This window comes from Electrophorus electricus, chromosome 14, assembly GCF_013358815.1.
Source record: "Electrophorus electricus isolate fEleEle1 chromosome 14, fEleEle1.pri, whole genome shotgun sequence".
In the NCBI taxonomy this organism is placed as follows: domain Eukaryota; kingdom Metazoa; phylum Chordata; class Actinopteri; order Gymnotiformes; family Gymnotidae; genus Electrophorus; species Electrophorus electricus.
The window spans coordinates 1203122-1229587 of record NC_049548.1 but is presented as its reverse complement, the minus strand read 5'-3'; the positions used below and the strand labels follow the sequence as shown (position 1 = coordinate 1229587).

The following is a 26466-nucleotide window of genomic DNA, read 5'->3' as shown; positions in this document are numbered from 1 at the left end:
TAAAAATAAACCTCCTCACAGACAGGAAATGAATCAGGAGGGCAGAAAAACAGTGTGACCATTACAGAGCATCCACGTACAAATACTCTCCACCAACCCCCCTTCCCTCCCCACCATTAACCACACTCTTCTCTCTCTCTCTCTCTCTCTCTCTCTCCCTCTCTCTCTCTCCCTCTCTCTCTCTCTCTCTCTCTCTCTCCCTCTCTCCGAGCTTTTGTCAGAGCATCTCTCTTTCTTTGGGGGTGAGAGGAGTTGGGCAAATTATGGAAGTCCTGAACAGGGCTGGTGGCGTCTCTTCACCACTCAACATTAGAAGCTTGAAATGCGCTGCTGGCAGAGAGGAATATGGGACGTGACTGTCCAGGATAGCAGGAGTCATGTGCTCTGCATAGGGATTAGGTCCTGTTGAGGTCAGGATTAGGTCCTGTTGAGGTCAGTGTTCCATCTGACTGCAGTGAAGTTTAAATTAATCTGAGGTCAGAGGTAGGTCCTGCTGACGTCAGGGTTAAGTCCTGATGACGTCAGGGTTAAGTCCTGCTGAGAACAGAACAGAGTCCTGCTGAGGTCAGGGTTGGGTCCTGCTGAGGTCAGGGTTAAGTCCTGCTGAAGTTAGGTGTATGATTAGGGCTTTGGGGCTTCTTCATCTTACTTGAACACCTCACACACAATATAATGCATTATGATTACACACTCCTGCTTGTACTAATTACATTTCTAATACAGGATTAACTGGAAATTTTAAACAGGGCACGCGGCTTGCATCCACCTGGCTCAGAACCTAATCATGTGTGGATAAGACTTTAGTCAATTTACCAGCCTTTGTTTCCTCCAGGGACTGAGGGAGAGGTAGAGGGAAAGAATTAGAGAGAGGGGAAGTAAGGAGAAAAGAGAAAGGGAGAGTGTGTGTGTGACAGAGAGAAAGTGAGAGAGAGGCAAAACCCTGTGGATATTTCCGTTAAAACACAGAGCAGATGAAACTGCAATTGGCAGTGGACGTCCAGAGTCGACTCGCTAAAAATACGTGCAGACGAGAGTGAGCACCACTACTCCTGCCACACTCTCCTGGAACATCCCCCTCTACTCCGGCTTCTCCGCTGCGAAGGTCTGGAGTCCTCTCAAAACTGTCGGACGCCCCGCTCCAGTGCCAAGGCGTTGGGACCCTAGTGATTCGCCTCAGAAAGTTAATGGCCAGGCTAAACACGAAACATTTTCCAGCAACTGACCGCCTGTAGGGGCAGAAACAGTGTCCGGTGGCTGCCCCTTGTTCCTGTTCTCTTTTCTCTCCACACTGACGTTCTCATGTCTCTGATGAGCTTCGAGGCGGCCAGCACAGACGCTCTCCCCTGTGAGTGGGCTAGCACTTGGGAAGCCTCGTGTGAGCAGTGACTTCACACGGCTGGGTTCGGTACCTAATAAATAACACGCCCTTGTAAGTTAAATAAAATTCCAGCTTGCTATATGGTCCTTATTACAGTGTGTTTGAGCTCTGCCTAAAGCCTCAGCTGGAAGAAAAGGCATTTTAATCAAAGTATGAAACGCTTATCTACAAGCTGTCAGATTTCTGAACAATCACCACGTGTACACAGGGGGAAAAAAAAATCTGTTTATACCAGAATTAAGATGGCAGATTAGATATTTTCAAGTAATTAAAGGAATCTCGTGCTGTTCCCAGCCAGCTCATGCGTCCTCTATACAGAACAGATAAACCATTAAGCACATTGTGAGCTGTTCATGCAAAATGTGTTCTTGCTACAAATCATTATGCAAACAAGGCTAGTACTGCTTTCTAGTGTGCAAAGCAGGCAGCGCCTCACGATTCGGCTGGTAAGGACAGCCTGATCTGGGTGCCTGCTTGCACATGAGCTGCTGGCTCAATGTCCCTGAGCATGGCCCCCAGGTCCAACGCTGAATTACAGTACGCCGTCGAAGACACAGCACCACAAATGAAACATTCACGTCATTCTTAATGGTTTAGTCACGCCGAGGTCCTGCAAAATTACACGTTTGTTTTTCAGTGAAAGAATATTGGATTTTGGTTGTCAAGGTTAGAGTTACAAAGCATTATTAATCACCTTATCTCTCGCTGTTATTTCTAAAGCAGCTTCTTGGAAGTCACTCTGTTTCTTCTCTTTGTCAAATTTGTAAAAAAAAAAAAAAGAAAAAAGAAAAAAGTGAGTTTTGGGTATGTTTATAGTGTGATTATACAGTTACACGGTAAACCCTGAGAACTATTTCCAACATCGGGTCTGGGACGGGTCAAGTCTAGCGGTCACGTGACCCACAGCGAGCCAGTAACATGCGGATTACGAGTAAGTGAGTGCACCTGCAATCCGTCACCTGAAAGTTCTTGGAGCACCACTTCAAGCTCTAATAAAAACCCCTTCGGTGTGTCAGCAGCGATTTCAATTTCAAAGACAGGTCGCCCGGGCCGGCACCGTCAGCGTGCAATTACACGAGTGTGGGGAGCTCTTGGACCATGCAGCCAACAGGAGGACAGATGGTGTCTTTTCCTCCATCATCGCGGCAACCCTGTAGAAGCGGCCTGGGGTCTGCAGCATGTGGCTGACAGACCACGCTGCACCGGCTCTGACCCCGGGTGTAAAAAAACCTCCCCGACATCGCTGGCTGCCTCTGGCTCTCGGCCGACGGCCCGGCCGTGCTAAAAGCAAGCGAGTGTCTGTTTCAGTCACGGGCAGCGCGATCAGAGCTGCAGCAGTTGCTGGTTTCCATTCCTCTGCTAGTAGCATGTCTCGTTATCCTACCAAAGAAACCCAGCAGGACTAGCTCTGGTCAGGCGATAGAGATGAAGCATGATTGTTTATTTGGCTTGTCGGTCTTCATTCAATTCTTTTGTTTGTTCCCCCCTTCATTCAGTCATCCAACCATCAATTTATGGCTTCCTTCATTCATTTATCCCAGGCAGCCGCTCACTCAGTCGCTCACTCACTCACTCCCTCGACTGGTAGTTTGCCAGTGAACACCGTTGCAGGACGCTGCCAACACCCCATCAGTCTGTGCAGCCGGTGCTTACCGAACTCGTCGCAGACGCTCTCATTCTCTAGTAGCGTGGGGTGCTCGAACGTGTCCCTGCAGTAGAGGATCTGTGTGCTGCCGGTGAGAGAAACGATGCCCCCCAGGGCCAGCACCACGTGGTCCGTCAGGAGCGCGGCGGGGCGCTCACGCAGCCGCGCCACGATGGAGCGATAGCGGCAGTACTGCGGGTAACTCAGCACCAGGACTCTCCTCTCCTCCCGGTCGTCACCTGCAAGCACACACATGGACAGAGACATTGTACAGGCACCTCTGACTCCTTGCCGCTGCCCTACTGACGAGCCCAGGAAGTGCACTTGTTGCTTTGGTGAGTGTTGCTTATGTGTGGAGTGTTCTGGCTTTGCATCTTTTGGCCGGGAGGTGACCGCATGTAACGCTGTGTGAAGTTCTGTGGTGTAAACCGTCATCACTGACACTCATCTCCTGCTCCTGTGGTCTGAACGTTGCTTAACTCACCCGAGGCCTCACGCCTCAACTAGAACCCGATTCTTACCAAGCTGATTCTGACACGATAAGCCAAGCAAACTTTTGCCGGAGCTGAAATTTCCGTATGAGACACAGTTTTTTACTCCAGCCCAAACCACTTCTTCAACATGACAGCTCGCTGTGAGCAGTGACGGCACGAACGACTTCAGGCACGATGCCACATCATTCAAGCCTGTGCCATCAGAGCACCAAGCGAGAGCCTGCCTGTCTTCCACCTCCACTGCGAAATCCCCTCAGCCACAATGAAAACAGAAGAGCCACGGCACTGCTGACAGTCCCAAACGCCTGCACAACTTAAACGCATGCTCTCGCAACACCACGAGACACCACAGCACTCCAGAGCCATTCACACATGCTGGTGGCTTAGAAGAAAAAACGCCGTGAGACAGTCGAACAGAGAGTTTACATTCACAGGTTCAGTCCAAAGGCCTGTCCGGAGGCAGCCCTGTCCAGGTGGACGCTGAGAGGCAGACACTGAGGATGCTGGACACAGGGGCAGGCAGACGAGGTAAAGGCGGGCCTGCGAAGGATCTGGTGGTTGGAGTTGAATGGTGATCCGAAGCCCACTGCTGCACTTTGGTGGACAAATCTGTTTGTTTGGGACAAAATATGTTTGAGCTCCTAAATGGAGAACCAGGGTGACAAAAAGGACCAAAAGCAAAACATAAAAACACACTGTGCTTTTATAAATGTATGATGTGGAAGCAGCATCAGAAAGCATTATGGACATGAGTGGGAAGAGAGCTGACAGAGGTACAAGTCTAACGCAGAGCAGGGTCACTTCAAAAAGAGGGTTAGACTGAACACAGTCAACGGTGGTCACAACATCCAATCAGATTAACCACTCTCATTCCCTAGAAAGCCGAGTTCCCACTGTGAGAAACTGGACTGTGTTCTTTAAGTGCCTGCTTGAAAATACTATGTTGCTCTTGCGTTTGCGATAAGCGCAGGTCCGAGGACGCGGTAGTGCAAGGGCTGTGTTAAGGCAAAATGGTTCAAACCCAATGTCGCATGCGCGGCTTTTAAATGCCACACCCCCTGCTGCGCTACTCCACCCACTGTGTCGCAGGCGCATTTATTTCTGTCCACCAAATTACCGAATGGTGATAAATGCGTGCGCGCCCTCCAGAATTAGTAAAATGCAGCGTTTGGCAACTATAACGCCCCCAGTTCAGCCACAAAATTAGAGTTCTTCCACTTCTGTGGCTTATCCATTCTTTACTTTAATGGGACACGTGGCAGGGAAAGGCTGGATTTGGTGGAAATATTCTGTTCCCTTCTTTATATGTCCTATATTCCTCTTCAGGGACACGAATGCATAAACACGTCCCTGTGAAGACATACATCCGGATCTTTAACTGAGTGGAGATTTGTCTCCGCAGTTAACATTATAGGCTGAAAAAGCGACATTAATGACTAAAATAATTAATTTACTCCCTGACATGAGACTATCTCTCTGTCTCTCACTGACATCTCTCTCTCTCTCTCTCTCTGTCTCTCACTGACATCTCTCTCTCTCTCTCTGTCTCTTTCTCTCTCTCTCTCTCTCTTTCTTTTTCTCTCTGTCTCTCTCTCTCTCGCTCTTTGCTGTCTTCTTCTACTCCCCTTTAATTGCAGTCAGCACATCTGAAGTCAGTCTTAAAATGACCACGTTTTTTCTGGGCCAGCCTGGCCTGTGTTAATCACCCTGGGATCCTGCCAACAATCTGCTGATTAGATTTTTCTCCGGGCCAGGGACGAGGCCAGAGGAGTGGATGATGAAGAAACAGACCTCCCCTGCCACACAGTCATTTCTCTCAGAACATGTAACCTTTCCCAAAGAAAGCCATTCTTATCTCTTTGCTATTTAATTGGTAAGGGCTGCACTATCATTAGAGGGCCCTGGAAATTGCATTATGCAATTTTACTTTAATACTCATGACAAGAGTCCCTTGTCCAGAACTGTGGGGTGGTAGGGTGGATGTGAGCTGGGGGAGGGTGGGGGTGTTGTGGCAGGTAGCCTCTGATTGGTCACAGGATCAACCCTTCGTATCCGCATGACTAATCCTCACGTGTCTTATCAGATCTCCAGGAAGAGACTCACACTTTTAACTATGGCAATGTTCTCCTCGTTTACAGCTCAAGTGCTCCACAAAATGTCAAATGGCCCTCTGTGGGAATATATTTACATAACACCTCTCCACTCCGCGCCCCCGCCAAAAAGGGCCAATTAAACATAAAACGGGCACGTATGTGGTAAAACGCCTCTGAATTTTAATAATTCATGTTATTTTGCCTCGTAAAATTTTAGGAGACAGGCTTTAGGATCTGAGACATCAATCTTAGAAAGAGATTGGGAAATGGCTTCATTTGGAAAAGGGCTCCTGTTGTGGTATGGTTTTGATGAAACAGACTGTTCACCTGAATATTTCCCATCGGTGAAGAATGTCAATTTACAAATCTGGCCCAAACAGCAGCTCAACGCGGGAAAAGCACAGACACCCATCAATTATAACCTACACCTTTTGTTTTGTTTAACTAAAAATTAGCGCGTATCATATTGTAATTATGATGTATGGAGTATGAAAGGCAACGTGACCCAGATAAACATCTGATCCATACCTGCGTGCAACTTGCTCTTGTACCTGCCCGAGCTTGTTAGGGAAGTTTACAGAGGCTGTTCTCCACATCACCTGTCAGCCTGTTAGCGAACTCCACGTGTCTGCCTGACACAGAGCTTTCCGTCTCACCAGCAATTACAAATATCTGGATAACGCTGGATTCCAGCAACATCAAAAGCACCTTTGATTATCTCCGATGGAAACCTGAGCGCTCGCTAAGACATTGTTGGGCGCTGGCTTTGCCTTCTCCCCTCAGACGCCTGGGTGCAGTGACTAAGCTGCAAGAAAAACAACTTCCAGTGAACGGTGGCCACTAATGTACATGCACAAGCTTCAAAGGATTTCTAAATGGCCTAGTGGATTCCCAGAAAGTCAAACAGAGGAGCTGAGGTGCATTCCAGTAGAGCTCCGCCCTCTGAACCAACCCAGGCCCAATACATTCTCACTGTCGAATGAATCGGGCTTGACAAATGAGCTTTAATAGCTACCTGTCTCTTTGAAACATGCGGGTCAAAATATCAATTCGAGCATGAGAGAGTGAGTGAGTGAAAATGGGAAGGAGAGAGAGACACAGAGAGAGAGAGAGAGAGAGAGAGAGACAGAGAGAGAGAGAGAGAGAGAGAGAGAGAAAGAGACAGAAAGAGAGAGAGAGACAGAGAGAGAGAGAGAGAGAAAGAGACAGAGAGAGAGAGAGAGACAGAGAGACAGAGAGAGAGAGAGAGAGAGAGAGAGAGAGACACACTGTGAATATAATATTCCTGGCAGAAGCTGCTTATTAGGTGTCCAGGTTACTGTAGCCTATTAAAACAGACGGCTGTTGATGCGAACATTATTGGCGTGTGTTATTATTGATACTAACGTGCTGCACGTCGTGAAAGGCAGCAGCGAAGGGAAAATGTGTGTCATTGCCAAGGCAACTGTTTTAATGGAAGACTTCTCGTCAATAATGGCTAACACAATTACACTTCGGTCATAAACCCATGAATCAATGTGCTAGCCGTGTTTTATGTGCATTTGTGTTCTGTAAATCGAGGTGTCTGCATGACGGTGTGTTATTACCGAGTTATTACAGTGCCGAGAACCAATGGGGGCTCAGTTTTGCTGGTCTATGGAACGCTGAAAGACAAGACCTCAGGTGCAGTAGTTTTAGTGTTGCCTTTCTTGATGTAATCTATGTTTTGATAATTGCTATCATGCAGAAATAAGCCACAGCCTATAACCAACAACACTGTACTGCTCGTTTGGCAAACAGCTTGGATTCTGCACCCCTGCTGGGTCATTAACAGGGATACTATTGCTTTAGTAACTCTCTGGCTGGAATGCCAAACAAGCAGGAAATTGCAGGCCATCCACAGCAGTACTAATCTGGGCAGCACAACAATACGACGCCAGCCCCGAAATATTTGAGACTGCAAACTAGGACGGATATATTTGTTTCAAGCAAATATAGCAAGTCAAGGCTATGTGCGGCGCTAGCGCCCACACGGCGGTTCATCTTTTACCCTTTAAAGGCCTCCGCCTGTCCTGGTGAATAGTCGTCTGTCTGTGTAACCTCCACACAAAGCTAGGACACAGCGATCAGCAGGACATCAGCTTCTCAAGCTGTTTGTCTTTATTTCCCAGGTATGGGGCCGTCAGCAAACCATGTGTGCAGGATTCCTGTGTCCCCGATTGCCTGCCATGGTCTCACATTACTTAAATATATAAAGCCTTTCATATTTAAATGACTCTAATTCCCCTTCCACCGGGCCCTGATTCTTAAGAGGTGGAGAACGTCACAACCCTATTCAGACGTTTCTCTCTGTTCGCCACCATTATATTTCCAGCAGGCTTCCTTTCACGCGGTAGTGGGGGACTCCTCGAACTATATCATATTTGCGCCGAAGCCAAAGGAGACTTTCGATTGAAAACGGGCCGTGAAAAATCCAGCAGGAGCCTGTTGTTCCTGGGCTCCGTTACAGGCGGTGTGTGTGTGGCGGGGGTGTTGGTTGTGGAAGGGGGTGGGTACTCTCACCCACTTGGTAAACTGGCATTATTGCAGTAGTGGAAGAGATCATAGTCTCCTCAAGATGTGCATGAGCATGTAGAGCCAAAAACGTCCCACAACCTCCCACAACCTCCAGAACATGCTGCTTTTTATTTAATTGTGTCCTGTCCGGACACAAATATCCCCAAGTGAAGTAGGTCCTAGAATATTTCCCCCCATCTCCACATAAACTGCATGCCTGATGATGTATGTCACCTGGTGATATTTTGTTGAGCTGGCCGTGTCTTCCATATGAGTCCGGTGTTTTCAGCATCTCTCCATAGAAACAGGGTAACGTGATGGCAGCTCCAATTTTCCTTGGGTTCCAAAGACCTTTGCACAGTACTGTATTAGGTCATTTTAAATTCTTCCACAGACTAAAAAAACCACGTATGCTATTTCTAGTCATACATCTGCCTATCCATTGTGTATCCTTGTAATAAAATGAGGCCACAATCACAGATAGCACTCCAGTAAAAGGTCAGTGGTTTTGAACGTGCACCAAGTGGAGAATTTGCAAGGGAACACAAGTGAAGTGCCTGTAACACAGGACAGTCTTATTTTATCTGAGTATACTCTACATCTCACGTTTTAGTGTAGAGAGCTCCAGCCTCTGTGGAGCACTGCTACAGCTTTTGAGTTACAATGATAAGGCCTGTAATTAAGATGAAATTTTGAGTTGTGCTGCCACAGCTGTAACTGAGCTGGAATTCCAAATTAAACTATAAGGCTGTAAGCCTGCTACTTTAGTCCATAGTCAAAGCAAAGCTCACTAAATCCCTTTAAAGACGCATATTACTAGGTTCCTAAACACCAAATGAAACAGATGACTTGCATTCTAGAAAAGTATTTTTCATGAAACACAACAAGCACATTTAATCTGGGCACACAGCAGAATGACAGAAGCAGGGATTCACTGGTTACGGGAATCATATTTATTTCTGATTGCGTTCGAACTGAGGTCTCAGGCATAGTCCTATGAATTGTTTAAACCCTGCTAAAGTGAAACATCTTTGATATCCAGTCTTCAAAAATGCTTGAAGATCTGGTGAAGTAATGAGACATGCATCTATAAAATAGATTATTTCTTTAGAAATTGTGTCTTATGACTTGCAGGTTTTGAGAGATTATATTGTTTAACTATTATCTACTGAATACGCTAAAACAGTTACACTAATAAAACTTTTAGAAGCAACAGGAAAAGGTTAAATTGAACTAATTTCCAATCAGGTCATTAAACAGAGCATAAGATATTAATTATTTTGCTCCGGTAATGAATCTCTATACATGACCCAAGCTGAATTGTGTTAAACCCTGATCATATCTGAGAGTTAATCCCTGGCCAAACACAAAATCTAGCACGCTGTTCAGTTATCTACAACTCCACTCCATTTCATGACGCAAAACCAAATATAGTTTTTTTTTTGTCCCAAACTAATAAGCAATTTAAATATGTATTAACTCAGGACACATGTGTCAAACACAGCAGCACAAACACAAGTGACGTCGGCATCAAAACAATTATCTTAAGCTCCTTTAGTGTAAAATGGGGAGCATGTTGGATTTTGTGGCAAGCCTGGCTCTAAACAATGACAACGTTCTATTTTAGCACATGAGTGGGAGAAATGATTACAATTTACACTCAGCTGACAGAAGAGCAGAGAAGAATGGCACTGCTCGATGAAACCAATTAAAATGCATTTAGAATGTGACACAAAGGAGTGGATTAGGCGCCAGGAAGGGATAAGGAGATGTGCGCTATCAGTGCACCATTGTGTCGATTTCCTCATCCAGTTACTGATAGACAAGGCCTTTTCAGACACTGCCCAAAGAAGAAATTGTCAATAATTGTATAAGCTGTCACACACAAGACATGCAAACTGAAAAATTCCCCGACATTTTCAGGCGTCTTGAATGGCCCGTGGAAGAAAAAGGTGAAAAGTAAACAAGAGGTTGATTTTTTTTAGCTGGATTCTCTTTTTTGATCTCTCACCACGGCAGAGCCTGGTGGAGCTTGATCAAAGTCGATACACTAATACTGTCCCCCTTTCTGTGTTCCAGTTGCGGGGAAGAATGGTGCGGGTGGAGGGAGGAAGTGTGGTAGTGAGCGGTTCACTAGCCTGGTGAGCGCCCGCCACCTTATGTTTGAGAGATGCCGCGTTGATGTGAATTTATCTTCCCGCACGGAGTCAGACGCCAGGACAAAGTGAATGAGGCCACTGCCACCGATGGTGAGTGGCCAGCTACCTGCCGGCCCCATGCGCTCACACAGGGCCAAAGGTCAATCCCGCCAGTACGAGGCACCGAGGGCTGGCAGCTGATTGGCTGTGGCCTTCAGACCTGCCATCACGAGCATCTTTAGTTGGCACAGTCGTGCAGAGCCCGGGCAGGTGGGTGTCAAGCCAGACCAGACAGCTCTGGCCCGGAGAGCTTTAGGTGATGTGGGTATGGAAGGACATTTGTCACTGCGTGGAAGCCCCTCCCCTCCCTGGGTCCCGCTCCTTCACAAGGGTCCGCAACGTTCGTCATGGAGTGGGGGAGGGGCCACAGCCTCCTCTTAAAAAAGAACAACTTCATTTTTAAATGAAGTGCCTGAATAACCCAACCCAACTCGTTTCTAGATATTAGGATACGGCAGGAACAGAGATTAATTTAATTAGTTAATAATTAAATGCTTCATGCACACACAATAACTGGGGCAGCATGTAGTGCTTTATGACTGAAGAAAGTGGACTGGTGCAAGGATTTGATCCCACCACCAAATTGTGGATTAATTAGCCCCAGATATATGGAAAGCACAAATTTCTAAGACGTTTAATATTTAAGAAGAGAAGGCTTCTCGGGTTTCGCAACTCCTACCCCCACGGCTCGCTCAACATGAAGTGATTGGCTGGTGATAATAACAGATTAGTCATCCTGACTGAATGGGGCTTGGCACCACGGACCAGAAAAAAGCCACATTGTAGCGTTCTGACAAACACAGGCAGCCCCCTCAGGTTCAAATGTAAAGTACCACAATGGTTGCCTGGAGGTGGTGGGGCTACTTAATACAACAGGACAGCTCAGCATTAACATTTAATTGAATTTCCCCCATTTAAAGAAAAAATGCAGGGAAAAAGAAAAGAAGAAAAAAAAGAGTCCAAAAATGCGATAATGTATTCAGATAAATGATTTTCCATGTCAGTAACTTTCACAAAGAACCCCCCCAGCTGAGTTTCGGGTTGTTTTGGGGACCTATTTTCATGTCATGAGAGGGAGAAAGTCACATCAATAACTTAACTGTTGTTTCAGCCTCAGTTAATGGACAGACAATAAAACTATTCATTTCCTCAAAGGTCAGTCTCGGGAGCCATGCGCATTGTTGTGAGGCCGCGCCGGCCTGGCCGCTATCTGCCCGCCACACATAGCCCTGCTCAGGGAGTTCTGTCCTGCTGCAAGTGGAGGAAACCCACAAGAAAACAAACAGGGGAGGACTTGAAACCAGCCCGTGATTACGGCACACACTATTTCTACCCCCCACCCCACCAGTTCTCTTTTCCTTTTGTGTGAGAAAAAACATTTCCACAGAAAACCTTGCACCGCCATTATTAGCAAACTAACAGACTTTTTCCACATCAATCCCCAGCTGAACGATTTAGAAGGGTTGGCGCTGATCCAGGGTTTAGTCCGAGGGGGGATGACGATATGAGCAGATCAGTGGGTTATAATGGACAATAAGCCCTGTAATCGTCCAAATGGGTCTGCCAATAATCAAAACATGATGACTATAAAAAAAATGAGGCAGGCTAAGTGCGCACAGAGAGACCTGATACAGTTTTTAAGAGATTTGAAAGAAAAATGAGAGGACTATTTGAGCTGGTTACAGACTACAAACACAGTATCCCAGTGTGTTGTTCATTTCCTTGGACTGCCTTTAATAGTAATAACCACAATCTGTTTTGCTGTGGGAAAAAACTGGGAAAAGTCCACACCGCAGCTGAAAGAACATAATTTGAAACAAAGAAATATGCTTAGAGTATCTGCATAATAATGCGCGTTGTTATACAAGACCTGAACACAGGACATGATTTCCTGCATGCAATCCCCATGTACCACAATAATTTGTATTCGGTGCAGAATGTATTACCTTGACTGCGACCGCTAGCATGGAATCTGTTTTTCTCCCTTTCACCCTCTTTTGGCATTAGCCTGAATCAGCACAAATGCTGCGTGGGCTGCCATTTCTAGAATGTATGAAGACTGAACATCAAAAAGATCCCCTGTACCGAATCAAAGGTGGCATGGAAGCTTCTGGATGTGAATGGCGTTTAATCTGCGGGGCCTGCCGGGTCCTGCCGGGGCCCCCGAGAGCGGTAGAGCGTCCTGAAACGCTCCTACGTCCGTTCAGATCCGGCGAGGGGCCCCATTCCAGCTACTGCCCTCTCTTCTGTCTGCTGCCGTGGGCGACCAGCTGGCTAGGAGCGACTAAGGCCTGTCGCTGCAAACCAGAGCAGAATCCCGGCGTGATACGGGGCGAGCGTGTCATTCCGGCTTAATTTCGAGAGATGCAGGAACTATGGTGTGTCCAGCCCAGTGAGGGAAGCGCTGAGCTACGGAAGCACGTGGAGACGGAGTGACATACAGGAATGATGTACAGATGCTGGGGAAGGGATTGATGGGTGGTGAATGGACAGATGGTCATTAAAAAAGATACAGGAAGAATTCATGTAATAGCAGATATGTATCAAAGAGTCAGGATGCACAATTTATCATTCAAACTCAAAATGCAATTCAGAATATTCCAAATAAATAATATTAAAAATATTCAAATAAATGACTACTGCTTGATACTGATAAACAAGGGTGACAGGATGGAAAGGTTCAGAGCAGTCCATAAACTGTAATAAATTCCTTTTGTCCTCTATCAGGTTAAGCACGCAAGTTTATTCCAAGTCTGTTGAAAAGTCAAGGTTCCAACACTAAGCCGGTATCACATTACTGACAAGCCAAACCCCAGAACCCTTCACACCACTCCCTCAATCTAACAAAAGCTAACACTCGATCTAACACTCAATCTCCCTCAATCTAACAAAGTAAATAAATATTCCGATTTACACCGCCACCATGCTGTCAGACTGCATTAATATTATCTCACTTAACCAAGAGAGAAAACCCCTCCCTGTGTACTTGTGGGCACAATATGTCATGCAGGTTGTTAGGAGCTATTGTTCAGCTGCTGGTGGAGCAATTGTGAGGGTACATCTTATCCTCTGTGAAAGAGAAGACATTTCAAATATATTGCCCTCCCTCAGCTGTGGCCTACTCAAATACCTCCACACTCCATGTAAACGCTAGGCATCGTTCCTCCAAATTAACCCTCGTTAAGCTCCGAAATCCCCTGCCTGGTGTTGGATTCCACCTCTGGAGCAGCATTTCCGTCACACATATCATCGGGAGACAGGGCGTGATTCGAAACTACCTATAAACATGACAACAGAGGTCTATTGTGTACGGACAAGCACCTACTCTCCGGTGACATCACACCCAGCCCTCCTCGACAGTCGCAGGGGAGCGACCCGGAATACGGATGAAGTCCGAGTCGGCCTGGAATGTTTTTATTTAAAGCTCGGCACACTGGCAGGCTGGCGGACGGACGGACGGACGGACGATTCCTCCTGTTAGAGTTGTAACCCGAATCCCATTCGCGTGCAGTGTAATGAGCTGAAGGAGACAAGCTATCTGTATCATCTGGGGATTTAATGAGGGAAAATATATCCTTAAGACACAAAGTCAAACTTCATCTGAATGTAACAAGGCCAGAAGGGAGATACTTTAATTACAAGATCAGGAATGCATCAAGTCAATTTTTAAGCTGTTTTTCTTTTCTTTTTTCCCTCTCCTGTGTTCAGCTTCAGTGAAAGTCATTAAACTTCTTTTTTTCCCTCTCTCATCTAAGGCAGTAACTTGGCAGCTCATACAAGAAATATAAGCATGTATAAGCAAGTCTCCTTATACTGTGTTTGCCATTACTGGACCACATCGACTCTTTATACAGAAACGCTTTTAGTGCCACTCTGCAGAGATCATTATCTATGATAAATTATGCTAGCAAGTGGAAGCCACTGCTGGAGGATTTTCATTCATGATCCAGCCAAAGCCGTGTCAATGCAGAATTAGGACAGGTAGGAGAAGCAAGCTGGAGATTTCTGAAGGCCTTGAAATAACACTGTGGGTTTGAGAATGATTGAAATTGAAACAGGCCATCGTTAACTAGACTTACGTTGGTCCCGAGCGCAGCGTTACGACTTTGCACGGCCTCCCCCAGTGTGCCGACTGTAGCCTAATATGGCAAAATCTTTATAGCTGTCCTCCCATCCCCTCCGAGACAAGGCTCAAATTATAACGGTCCCTTCTCACGGCGCTGTTAAATCCACCTGGCAGGGCAGAGCATTTAAAAACCTAATTATGGCAGGAAGGCCCACCCTTTTGGATCAGCACACGCAATCTTCCAACGCATTCCAAAAGTCTTCATCAATCGCCAAACAGGGCAGCCAATCGCGGCCGAGATGGTGAGCGCAGCCCAAACTGATTTTAAAGGCAAATGATCTCTCTGGACAGATATTGGAGGGAGCTCGTGTTATGGAACCCTCTCACTCCCTCTCTGGCACACTCTCCAGCAGGCTTTCATCCACACACAAGGCCCTGGAAAAAGGCCTCTCCTTTAATTATTTAAACACTCCCCATATCTGCTGGTGAACAATTGCTTTTTTTATTTAGGGGCTTCAATTATAACCAAACTCTCTCTCTCTCTCTCTCTCTCTCTCTCTCTCTCTCTCTCTCTCTCTCTCTCTCTCTCTCTCTCTCTCTCTCTCTCTCTCTCTCTCTCTCTCTCTCTCTCTCTCTCTCTCTCTCTCTCTCTCTCTCTCTCTCTCTCTCTCTCTCTCTCTCTCTCTCTCTCTCTCCATGCATGTACTGTGCTGTTTCACTTATGAAGGAGGTAATCTTCCCATCAAGTGCTCCCTTTCTTCACCTGAGCTAAGTGCCATTGAAATGCTCTGTCCAAGGCAGCAGATGGAAGAGCCATCAACCTAAATCCAAAGGCACCTTGCTGCCGTTTGTGATTACAAATTAAAAGGCAAATTAGTTTATTCCATGTCACCAGCAATTTGCACTAATTCAACTCTTCAGAAAGGTAAATAGACTTTCTCAAAGGTCAAAACTGAGCCCCAAAACCGACATGTCTAATTTATATGGCAGTTTCAATTAATGGTTTATTTCCCATCAGCAGAGCTGCTTTTAAAGGCTGCATTCTGCTACTGAAAAGAGCAGCTCTGCCTCTGAATGAATCCTTTCTTTCTCTCGGTAACAAAGAAAATTGAGAGAGAGAGAGAAAGAGTGAGGGAAAGAGAGTGAGAGAGAGAGGGGGAGTTGAGGGAGAGGGAGAGGAAGAGAGAGAGAGAGATGGCCTTTGGGTCTCTGCCAGAATATTTTGCTTACCAAGTGGATCTGGAGGCACTTTGAGTAAGTGCATTTAGAATCGTGACAACACAAACAAGGCTAATATAGTCATTAAAAACCGACTTATTAACAATACAGAAATGTGCACTCGCAATATGCTCAAATAATAAGGTTAGAAGAGTGACAGTAAATAAATCACAGAGCTTTTTTGGTCGCCCTCCTATTGATTTGCATTTGCAGCTGTAGCCTCCATGTAAAGCTTATGTGACAAAGCATCCATTATTGATTCTGCTATCTAATCTCAGCCCAGGCAACTAATACATCAGCCAATTCAAGGACAATTTAACATTTGCTTCCATGGACAGAGACAAAGCTGTATGCAAATTCTAGCAACTGGCAAAGTCAGGGGGGAAAAAGAGATCTGAGCCCTGCTGTATAATTAGTCCATCCTCTAAATGGGGAAATATGTAAGTATAGCTCTCTTAGATGTCCCTTCAAACTGCCTGCAAGAAGAAACACTCCACACTACAAATGGACAGTTCTCTCTACCAACTCCTGCACTGAAATAAGACGCTTCCAGAGATTGTGGGTATTCTTGTTTTGTCGTTTCTTGGCTCACGGCGAATGTCTGCCACACAGGAATGCAGCCAAAATGACATATTTATAAGGCCGTAAAGAAGTGAGGCTTTGATGCTGGACGGTGAAGGACTCCACAATAACCGAGGCATGTTACAGATGTAGAAATGCATGTCGTGTAGTTTCAGACTGCCACTCGACACCGCAGCAAAGCAAATACAACAGTAACCTTTCACTTGGGAAATTTTTTAACACTCTTTTAACAGTGCAATCAGACAAGAAGCTTAATCACACTGAGAATAGTCTGTGACTAAATTAATGAACATTTAGACACCATATTGTTCAGTGCCAATGAGAGATGTAAACAGAAGAGAGAGGCAAGATGGAGGGAATACAGATGAGGAGGTGGCAACGTGCCTGATTTAGCGACCATGGTGTCGGTCTCTGGCCGCTCTCTTCACACAGAGAGAAATAAAAACTCACTCCTTTCCCCTGCCATCGACGACGGTGTTGGCCAAACAAGCAAACAGGAGTGCAGTGTTCATATCTGCGAAGACAAATCCTTTTCGCCACAGCCAACTACAAACATGACTTTGCTCTCCGATGCAGGTTAATGCCCACTTGAAATGGGGCACAAATATTTGAAGGATTAAAAGATCCCGATGATTGATTGCAGATCTCAGGGAGCATATTTTTCCAAGATCGGGAGGTACACACTGTCCGGAGCACCGTGCGCTCTCTATCTGCAGTCCTTTATTTGGATCTGGCACGTGTGCTTACAGTCGGAGATTGCTGTCAGAAAGCCACAGTGGATTGGCCTCCTTTTTCTTAAGAGAGCTTTGGCGCAAACAGCACCAAATAGCACCAAATACTGCTGCGCTGGAGTCTTCATCGGCCCGGCATCCAAGGCCCAGCTCAGAACAGTACAGAAGCATAAAAGATGAAGACAGCATACTTTTAGGAAGTGTTCGAACAACAGACAAAGCCTTTCCCCAAATCACCATTTATATGTGGACCATTTACCGAAGAACAAAAGAAGTGAAAAGCCTGCTGACGGGTTACCTAGTTCGGCCTTCTCCCGCAGGACGTCTTTGAAGTTGAGGCCGCTATTGAGGGTCGACTCGCGGTAGCGGTGCAGGGTTTCCCTCTGCCCGGTCCTGCTCAGCTCCTTCAGCATGGATGCCTTCAGGGGCACGGCCCGCAGGCCCTTGGTCCAGCACGACGTGTCCCACACCGTCCATTTCACCAGGTCCTCCAGCTTCACGATGACCTTCTCGGACACTGCGATCACCTCATCCTGCCGGGAGAAAGACGGGACGTCAGGCAGGCTGCAGGTGGCTGGGCGGGTGTGGGGTACGGTGGGGCTGGGCGGGTGTGGGGTACGGTGGGGGTGGGCGGGTGTGGGGTACGGTGGGGCTGGGCGGTGAGACGGATCGTATGTGTGTTTGAGCGTGGATGCATGCATTTATTTCTCATAAATTCGGCATCAGATGAAAACATTGCAATCAAAAGGAACTGTGTGGACTCCTTAGACATGGAGCAGTCTGTAGGCGGTGAGACCCCGCACGCAAAATGCTGTAATTACACCAGCAGAACACCATGTAACGCTTTAATTGAAAGTAGACTGAGGCACAGAAACAAATGGATCCCAATAATACAAAAGGCTAGAGACTGGTCTGAATAACTTATCTCGTCTATGATCCTATCTCGCAATAAGGGTTATTTTTTCAAAATAGATATTTTTATTTTACTAAGCCTACTATTAATCAAACCCTGCAACAGCGCTGCTAATTCCTCGCTGCTTTGGTAAACCAACAGACCTTATTTTCTTTATAAAAAAAGAAAAGAGCAAGAGGAGGACGCAACCTGGCAGAGGACAACGGAGCACCTAGAAAAGAAAGGGGACGGAGCTGGATGCTCCAGTGTTTCCCAGGGCCAAACAACAAGCACTTCTGACTTATTCTCCAACATTCTCTCCTACTGGAGTAGCACTGCACAGTCACAAACATCTTTCTGGCCATGTGACATTTTCCAGACATGACCCAATAAAAGCAAATCCAGATCACAGAGAAAAGCCTTCTTTACAGTGGCTGAATGTAGCCAATCTTCTTTAAGTGTGGTTTTTGTTTTTTTTTGCATGCGTAGACAATAATAATCTTTTCCTGATCGGAACGTATGCAATTAGCACAGTTTTATGTTGAAACACGGGGGTGGTGCCTCTTCTCTGGGCTGCCAAACAAAAGAGCCCATTGTCTTACTGAAACAAACAGCATCATGGTTATGAGTAAAACAGACTCATATGGACACCAGAGTCTTGTTCAAGTAATATCTTCAAACATCTACTAGTTTGTACATTAAAGTTCCCCACAAAACACTGTAATCAATGAACAAATTTCATAACTGTGTCTCATACCAACATTCAGTAACAATGTCAGTGGGGTCAGTCCTTAATAAAACCAGCAAGGATATTAATGTAATGGCTCTAATTTGCTTTAATTTTCCATGGGGGGGAGGGGAGTGCATTCCAAGAGGTTTACACAGCATTCCTCCTCAACGTCCGCATATTACAGCAGTCTAAACAACATTTTTTTCATTCTCCCCACAAATGGAAACGGCCTCCCTGCGGGCACTCTACATTACGCACCTTAAAGTTACTGCAGTACCGTGGCGGAGAGTGCAGCTCTGTGCATAATAACCACTTAAGCGCAAAGGCATCTGTTTCCATGCCCCTATAAAGCTAAGTGGGTCAAACACTGTTAATCCTAATGGCGACGCAGCAAACTTTACTATGAGATCATGTGGCCCAGACGGATCCTTTGAAGATTTGACACTGCTCCTAGGCTTTGATTGGAATACTACAGCAAGACTGCCTTATATATTTTGAAATGAAAGAACATATATAATATATAATATACATATACCTATACATATTATTGAGACAAACACACACACACACACACACACACACACACACATATATATATATATATATATATAGATAGATAGATAGATAGATAGATAGATAGATAGATAGATAGATAGATAGATAGATAGATAGATAGATAGATAGATAGATAGATAGATAGATAGATAAAACACATACACAGATGTTCAGAATATAATGTTCCACATTAATAACACTTGGCTTCTTGTAATTCCTCTTGGGGGGTGGGGGGGGGGCAGAGACATTAACTGCTCAGAGCAGCAAAGGAACTAAGTGAAGCACCATCACACTGAGCCCATCTCACTCCACTGAGTCAGAGGGGTCAGGCGAAGAATTCCCCAGGTCACTCCAGATTTGTTCACCTGTTCACAAGCCTATTCAATTATTGAGCTGCTAACATGACAAAATGTGCCTAAAAGATCTAGAGGAAAGTTTTAAGTAGAGTGAATAGTTTTTTTAACTGATCTCAGTTCAAGTTAATAACAAGTTAATAAACAAAATCAGGATAATACTGCAATCAATGGTCCTCAGTTGTAGCTTGCACTAATATGTGTGAAACAACTTTACTTCATGTTAGAGCTTCCCTTTTTAATACCTACAAAGTGAGTGATTTCCTGAGGCAAGACCTTGTCAAAGTGGTATTGCACTTCTCTACAGGATTATCACCACAAATGTGATTTGTATCTTGTGGTACATATACCAAGGACCTACACTTTTGAAATTAGCCCCATCAGTGTCGAGGAAACATCACTAGAACGGGCATAAAATAACTACCAAATGTGCAACTGAAACCTACTCCCAGTGCCGCTTAACATGCGAATTTGGATGTGAGTGGACAACACGCCTGTAGAATGGCTTAGTTGTGAAATATGATGACACCACATAACCAAATGAAACCCATTTGTCTTGAAACACTACATCTCTGAGCCCTGCCATGCAAATGCCCGTGCCCAGACATCATAGGATTGGGGGAAAGCAAGACGACAATCCTGCTTTTCTCTCTGTTGGCCCTGTGGTTAACAAACAGCCACCACGGTTACTGAGAAACTCCATACCTAAAAGGATGCCTGAAAATCCAGTGTAACATCGGCTGTGACGCCCACAATGTAACAAACTAATATTATTGCCGCATTCTGCAGCTGCCGTGAAGCGTTCAGCTCATGCCGAAGAATGCTGCCTTTCAAGAAAAAAAGAAAAGCAGGAGACTGGTGATCTCATTTGAAGTATAAATATGTCCCTAGCATTCAAAATACAGACATGGCCATCTGCCAGGCAGTGAGGATGTCTGGACCTGAGCTCACAAGCCTAGCTGTTTTGTCATCCAAATCAACAGTAAAGAGATGTGACTAATTAGGTATTACCACTGTCCTCCAGATCCACACACAACACAGAGGCGCTCGGTCCACATTTGGATCGGTCGCTAAATGTATGACCACCATCGATCCACACAGCCAAGGTTTACGCTTGGCTATGCAAACTATGGTAGATAGAGAAAGTGTTCAGAAAGTGCTGGCTGGAATCTGATAGGGAGCCTATTTATAATGCGCAAACCCCAGTTAGTTCTGCCCTTATGTCACATAAGTGCAATTCAAAAGTATTGCCAACGTGGATGCAGCTCTCTCTCCTGCCAAAGCGCTGGTATTACAGGCAACCAAGCAACAAAGCTGCAGCACAACTGGCGCCAATTAAATACGGAGGAGGGGGAAAAGCCCTCTGTGGGAGTAGTCTTCTCCACTCACCATAAACGTTGTTCTTTCTAAATTAGACATATTCGCTCTGAAGAATAATCGAGTGGGGGAGGGGTAAGGGAGGGGGCGCACACAAACATTTTTCACAACATAAAAAAATGACAGCAAAAAAAGAACCAATAACAACAACACAAAAAACCCACAATCGCATGCTTCAGGAGAAATCCACTCCAGAAGGACAGAAGAGAAGAGACAGAAATGATTATAGAAGCAGGATGGTCCCACAAGAGGCACCAAGCAGAATATCAAGACAGCCTAGACAGGACGGGGGGACAGCATGCTGAGGAAGCCCTGAGAGAGCATATACAGTCAGCTCAACAAAGTAAGAACGTCACGTGTCTGAACGACAGTGTAATGTTGCCCTCTCTAGGCTCACAAACTAAGTGTTAAATTCTATAGGCCAACAGCCAGCGAGAGAGAGAGAGAGAGAGAGAGAGAGAGAGAGAGAGAGAGAGAGAGAGAGAGAGAGAGAGAGAGAGAGAGAGAGAGAGAGAGAGAGAGAGCGCTGCAGGCCTTGCACTGTTGCAGCCGCCACTGCTATCCTCCTAATGAATGACTAACTGCAGCCAGAGGGGAAATTACATCACCTGGGTGTAGAAACAAAAAGGCATCTGGAAACACAGTGCCCGCTTTTATCCCGGCAATCATAGCTATTTACTGATCGCGTACACCCACATTCGCTAAACATTAGCACATTGGCTGTCGTTTTGAGTAAAAGACGATTATCGGTTCTATTGCTGTAAATGCTTCACGACGGAATGCAGTTGTGGCTAAAAACAAATCCATCACAAATTCTCAAGGGGGAACGGTTTAAACACTGTTGCATACCCTTCATTACAAGAATATGATGTCCCTGGGCAATGCAAAACGCAGAAAATGTCTCATCATCTGCAGTTACTTGCCTGTTTTTTGTAACCAAGTTGACTTTATGCAGAGAAGTGTGGATTACTTTGTGAAAATGCAAATGTAATTTAATTGGACAATCTGCTGAGTGCATCGGCCTTGGAAAGGCAGAGGCGTTGTGGGGCTCATATTCCTGCAGGTGGTTAGGTTGACACTCAATCTCATTGTTATTTAAATGTTGCATGTCTCATTTAACAACTACATAAAGGACACTGAGTACAATAGACTCATGCATATCCCCCAATTCTTCGTTTTTTTCCACATTTAGGATTAAACACCCCCGTCTATAACTAGAACGAACGGGCCACATAACACGACTAAACGTGTTATACTTCCTAAAAATAGTTCCTAAGCAGCTGACAGATAAAAATCTATTTCGCCATACTCCAGCACCGTATTGTTCAGCAGGCTGTGTCTAAAGCCGAATACCGTCCTTGGCCTTGTAATCCTATCTCCTTTGCCGTTTCAAGATCAGCAATCGTGTATGCGTAATAAATTTGAAAAGCAAATAGTTGGCATTGCTCGTGAGTGGGGGAGGAGCGCAGGTCGCAAGGGAAAGGGGGGGGGGGGGGGTTGTGCTGGTGTCAAGTTGGAAAGAGGACAGACTCTGATCAACTGAACAAACAGAGCGTTAACTCTTAATGTTTCCCCAATTCCGCCTCGTTACATTGTGTAAACAGCGAGCGCCCAAGGTCGATACAGTCGACAGTTTGCCTACTCGTAACATTCATCATTATTTTTTCGCGAAATAACCTTGACATTTATTTGAGACGAGGCTTCACATAAAACCTGTTGCTTATTATGAAAAGAAAATTTGATACTCGACTCCTCGGGGGAGGAAAGTACAATAAAAGTTCAACAGAGAGGAGTTGTCTTTTTTGTGTTCTGGCTCCCTGATTAGAGCAGGAGTGCAAGATAAAACAGGTATAGAGCTCATTACATTAGCCATGGAAGCCGGCAGCTGTGCTAGAAAAGCGCTGCGTATTGCAACACAACTGTGGAGGCGCAACGAATAAAGAAAAGCTGAACATGTTTAGCACATGACGGGTTAAATCCCCGTGAAAAAAACAACACGCTTTTCTTTTCCGCAAATTGTTTGAATATGCGCTGTCTATGTGTAATACGGCACAAGTGTGTAGCACTTTGCCATAATAACCTTCAGAAATGCCGCTCGTTCCCTTTAAGGCATCCCTGTCTTTATCAGCGTGCCATTATTAATCAATTCTTACTGACCGAAAGCGTTTGAGCGCGCGCTGGGAAACGTCCACGTCCAGCACTTCTAATCTTGTGTGTGCATGGGGCATTTAACAACGTCTCTGCGATGTTTGCACAGCCTGCCACTGGAAACCTTCAAACGGCGTCGTATCGCATTCAGCTTTCGTAGAATGCGTGAAATATTCGCCCTTGCCCGTTTTGCTAAATCGACAATATGTAGGCTATCACACCAGTGGAAATACTGTATTACCTCACAGCCCAGCGCGTACACGTCTGATCTGCCTTGCCTTGTACAATTTCCGCACTATTGTATCAGATGAGACATGCAAAAGATATTGTGACAACTTTACACAACCACACCGATCGTCTTCGCAATCAAGTTGCTATTTTAAATGTATATGATAGCGCTGATACGCCAACGGCAGGCGAGAGCTGTGGCATTAGTCTATAGAGTACAGGCTATTATCAAACATATGCGCTCTGGTTTCGCGTGAAGGGCAATATGGTATGAATAACGCGATCAAATGACTTAAATGAAAGGAAATCACTTTACGTCTCATTGACACAGTGAACAGAAAGCGGAATAGACAGAAAGAAACATAAAGCTCATATTTCATCGATACCAGTGTTAAATTATATCAAACGCGTTACGACGAAGCGGACACCCCACAGAAAGCAGGAAACAAGAAAAATATGTAATTACCTCTCCGTGACTGACAGTTCTTCCCTGGGGAGTATCTTCTGGGAGAAAATAAAGTTTGGAGCTGGATAAAAGTTGCTTAGTTGTTCTTTCTTCCCATAACAGCTGGAGCTCTGCTATGCAAATCGGGTCCTCTGGCTTACATCTTACGAAGAAAAAGTCGCCAAGGGACAAAATTCTTGGTTTGCCTTCAAGGTTAAATCTAAATGCCTTGTAGAAAATGTACGGTCCGTGCAAACCACAAGGAGAGCCTACCCACTGCGGAAACAGCAATAAGTAATTCATTTAAACCATTTACATATAATAAGTACGTTACAAAGACAAAGTCATAGAAATATATGAAAATATTTTAGACATCACCACCATAAAAACGCAACGTATAAGACACAAACATATTCACATTGATAATATAATACTCTATAATAAAAGAATAAGTTTTAAAGTTTCTTTCATTGACTCAATATCAAAGCATACAGTTAAATATACGTGCGCAACCAATTTGTTTCTGAGTAAAATGCAGCATAAGCGGAGTGGGTAATAATACCATGAGTGAGTTGAGCTCCATCTCGACGTTCTGAATTGATTAAACTCAACATTCTCTCCAAACTTGTTGGCTTGAATGGATTGCTAACGGTCCTGCAAGGCTACAATATTTGCGCGTTCAGTAGTTCGCCAACCGTCAATATGAAATCGACGCTGAAGAAATTTACTTGACAAAAAATGTGTGCTTTTATGATCTAATATTTTTTCAAGCATTATTGTATAATTGCATATCATTTTCCGAACATTTTTTGTCCAAAATACTCATATTAAATTCAAAATACAATATGGACAATAGTCTCTTTCAAGCCGTCCACGAATCCTCATCGTTTCAAAAAATTCCTCGATGTTTTATGTTGCGAAATGACACTTCACCATAATTATATAAGCAAAGACTGAACATAATATATACTAAACAACTTTTTAAACCCTCAGATTTGTTAATAATATCGGTAAATGTACAAATATAGCTTTATGTTCCTGACAGGACCTGTGTCGAGGACGTTTGTATGTGTAATAGAAAGAGCATTTCCTGCAGAGCTGCAGAGATTCAGGGGCGCTCTTCTTCCTATTTCTAGTGGCTTTGTAGGCTACTGTAACTATTTTCGCACGAATATTGTAAGATAACTCTTTCACAATTAACGTACTTCCGCGATAGCACGCACTGGGCTCTAAGAGGTCAGGTTGAGAAAGCATACAACAGCAACGTTTTATTCGTCGATAAATCTTTTATTGCTACGTAGGCTCTCACTGCTAATGCGCAATGGAAACATTGTTTTTCTGAATTGCTGCCATTGTGCTTTTCATTATGCTCGAGCAACATAGCGCTGGTTCTAAAACAGCCGTACAGTCCTCGTGTTTCAGAAACACGTAGCCTGCATATTCATCGTAACAAATGTGATTAATCAGCTCCTATATGTTTGGCGATGGAGATGGTTGTGTTTGGGGTTGAATAACTACGCAATGCCAATTTGTGGTGACCGAATCTAGGGGTGTAAACATCCTACGCTCGCGGTTTCAGGAGGAACTCGAAATAGGTTTGTTGCTATCGAGCTTTCGAGCAGTGATGACATGAAGATAACCTACAACACAATCATGAAGCGTAGTATGCCTGTACCCAGCTGGATAGATGCGGAGCTGCACCGTGCGTTCAGAGTGATATTACTCTATAAAAGTAGGGGCTGTCAGATTGAGAGGAAATCCAGCAGCCTATAGCCTAAATTACAGGATGTAACATTTACGTCAGCTTTTTATGCCTTATGCAATGTTTTATCTCTAGTCACGAGGAGAGAAGCTTGTAACTATGGACTGGATGGCAGTCACAAGAAACTTGAGATGATAGGCTAACCATTGTGGCGCGAGGGCGTGCGTGCTCGGTATGTCCTGAGCTCGTGGACTTAAATATGAAGCATTTAGCTTATGTTAATCCTCCGGGCGGGGCGGGGGTTCGGCTTCAAAGTGGCTTTCTGAATAGTCTACCAAAACAATAGAGGTGGGCGTATTGGTGGTAGAAAAATGCAATAATGGATGTAAAGAAGCCTTTATATATGGCTCCAACAAATGTTATTTTAAGGAAACACAGGCTTATGTAAAATCACTTACATTGCTACAGTAATACAGGTTATTGAGGTTAAAGTCATAGCCCAACGTAAGAAATATGAATATTTTAGAAGTGTCTATTAGGTCTGACAACGGCATAATAGCCTATCAATAGTCAATACATTGTAACACGATACTTTACAATAGTGGCCAGGATAGTATGGCGGACGCCTGTGATTGGTGGAAGAGATGGCGCAGTCATCATGTCAAACAATCATTAAGCTCTATTTGAGACAGTGAGCGCTAATGCCGAGACCCCTCAACTCCCCCGTCCATCATCCTGCACAGACGCAAGACACCACGCTGTCACTGACGTGGAGGTGAAGACCCCGCTGCTCTGCTTCGTCTTAGGGCCAGACTTACTAACACATTTGGCACATGCGAGAAATATTTGCCTGGAACGAAATGAGTAAGCGAGCCATTGATTGGCCGAGACATTTGTCATGATTCTGTAATCATTGACTACGGCACTGAAATTGCATGTGCAAACAGTTTTACAAATGTGCTAAATGCTTCGATAGATGTGGACCAGGGTATTTTGAGATTAAGGAATTGTTTACAAGGAAATTGAGAAAAAAAAGCTGCAGGCCTGATATGTATCTACATATTAGACTGATTTACTGTATATTTGCACAAAGAAT

At 44.9% G+C, this 26466-nt stretch overlaps 1 protein-coding gene across 1 annotated transcript in view; it reads right to left on the bottom strand.

Moving 5' to 3' along the window:
* arid5b (AT-rich interaction domain 5B) overlaps positions 1–24289 on the bottom strand; it is a 66767-nt gene extending 42478 nt beyond the window's left edge. Inside the window, exons 1-4 of the mRNA XM_027021639.2 lie at positions 24231–24289; positions 23690–23944; positions 17239–17473; positions 3032–3262 (exon numbers count right to left, since the gene is read on the bottom strand). Coding sequence (XP_026877440.2) covers positions 3032–3262; positions 17239–17473; positions 23690–23944; positions 24231–24251 — 742 coding nt within the window. The 5' untranslated portion in view covers positions 24252–24289. The remainder of the gene's footprint in view (positions 1–3031; positions 3263–17238; positions 17474–23689; positions 23945–24230) is intronic.
* Between the last annotated feature and the right edge of the window lie 2177 nt (positions 24290–26466).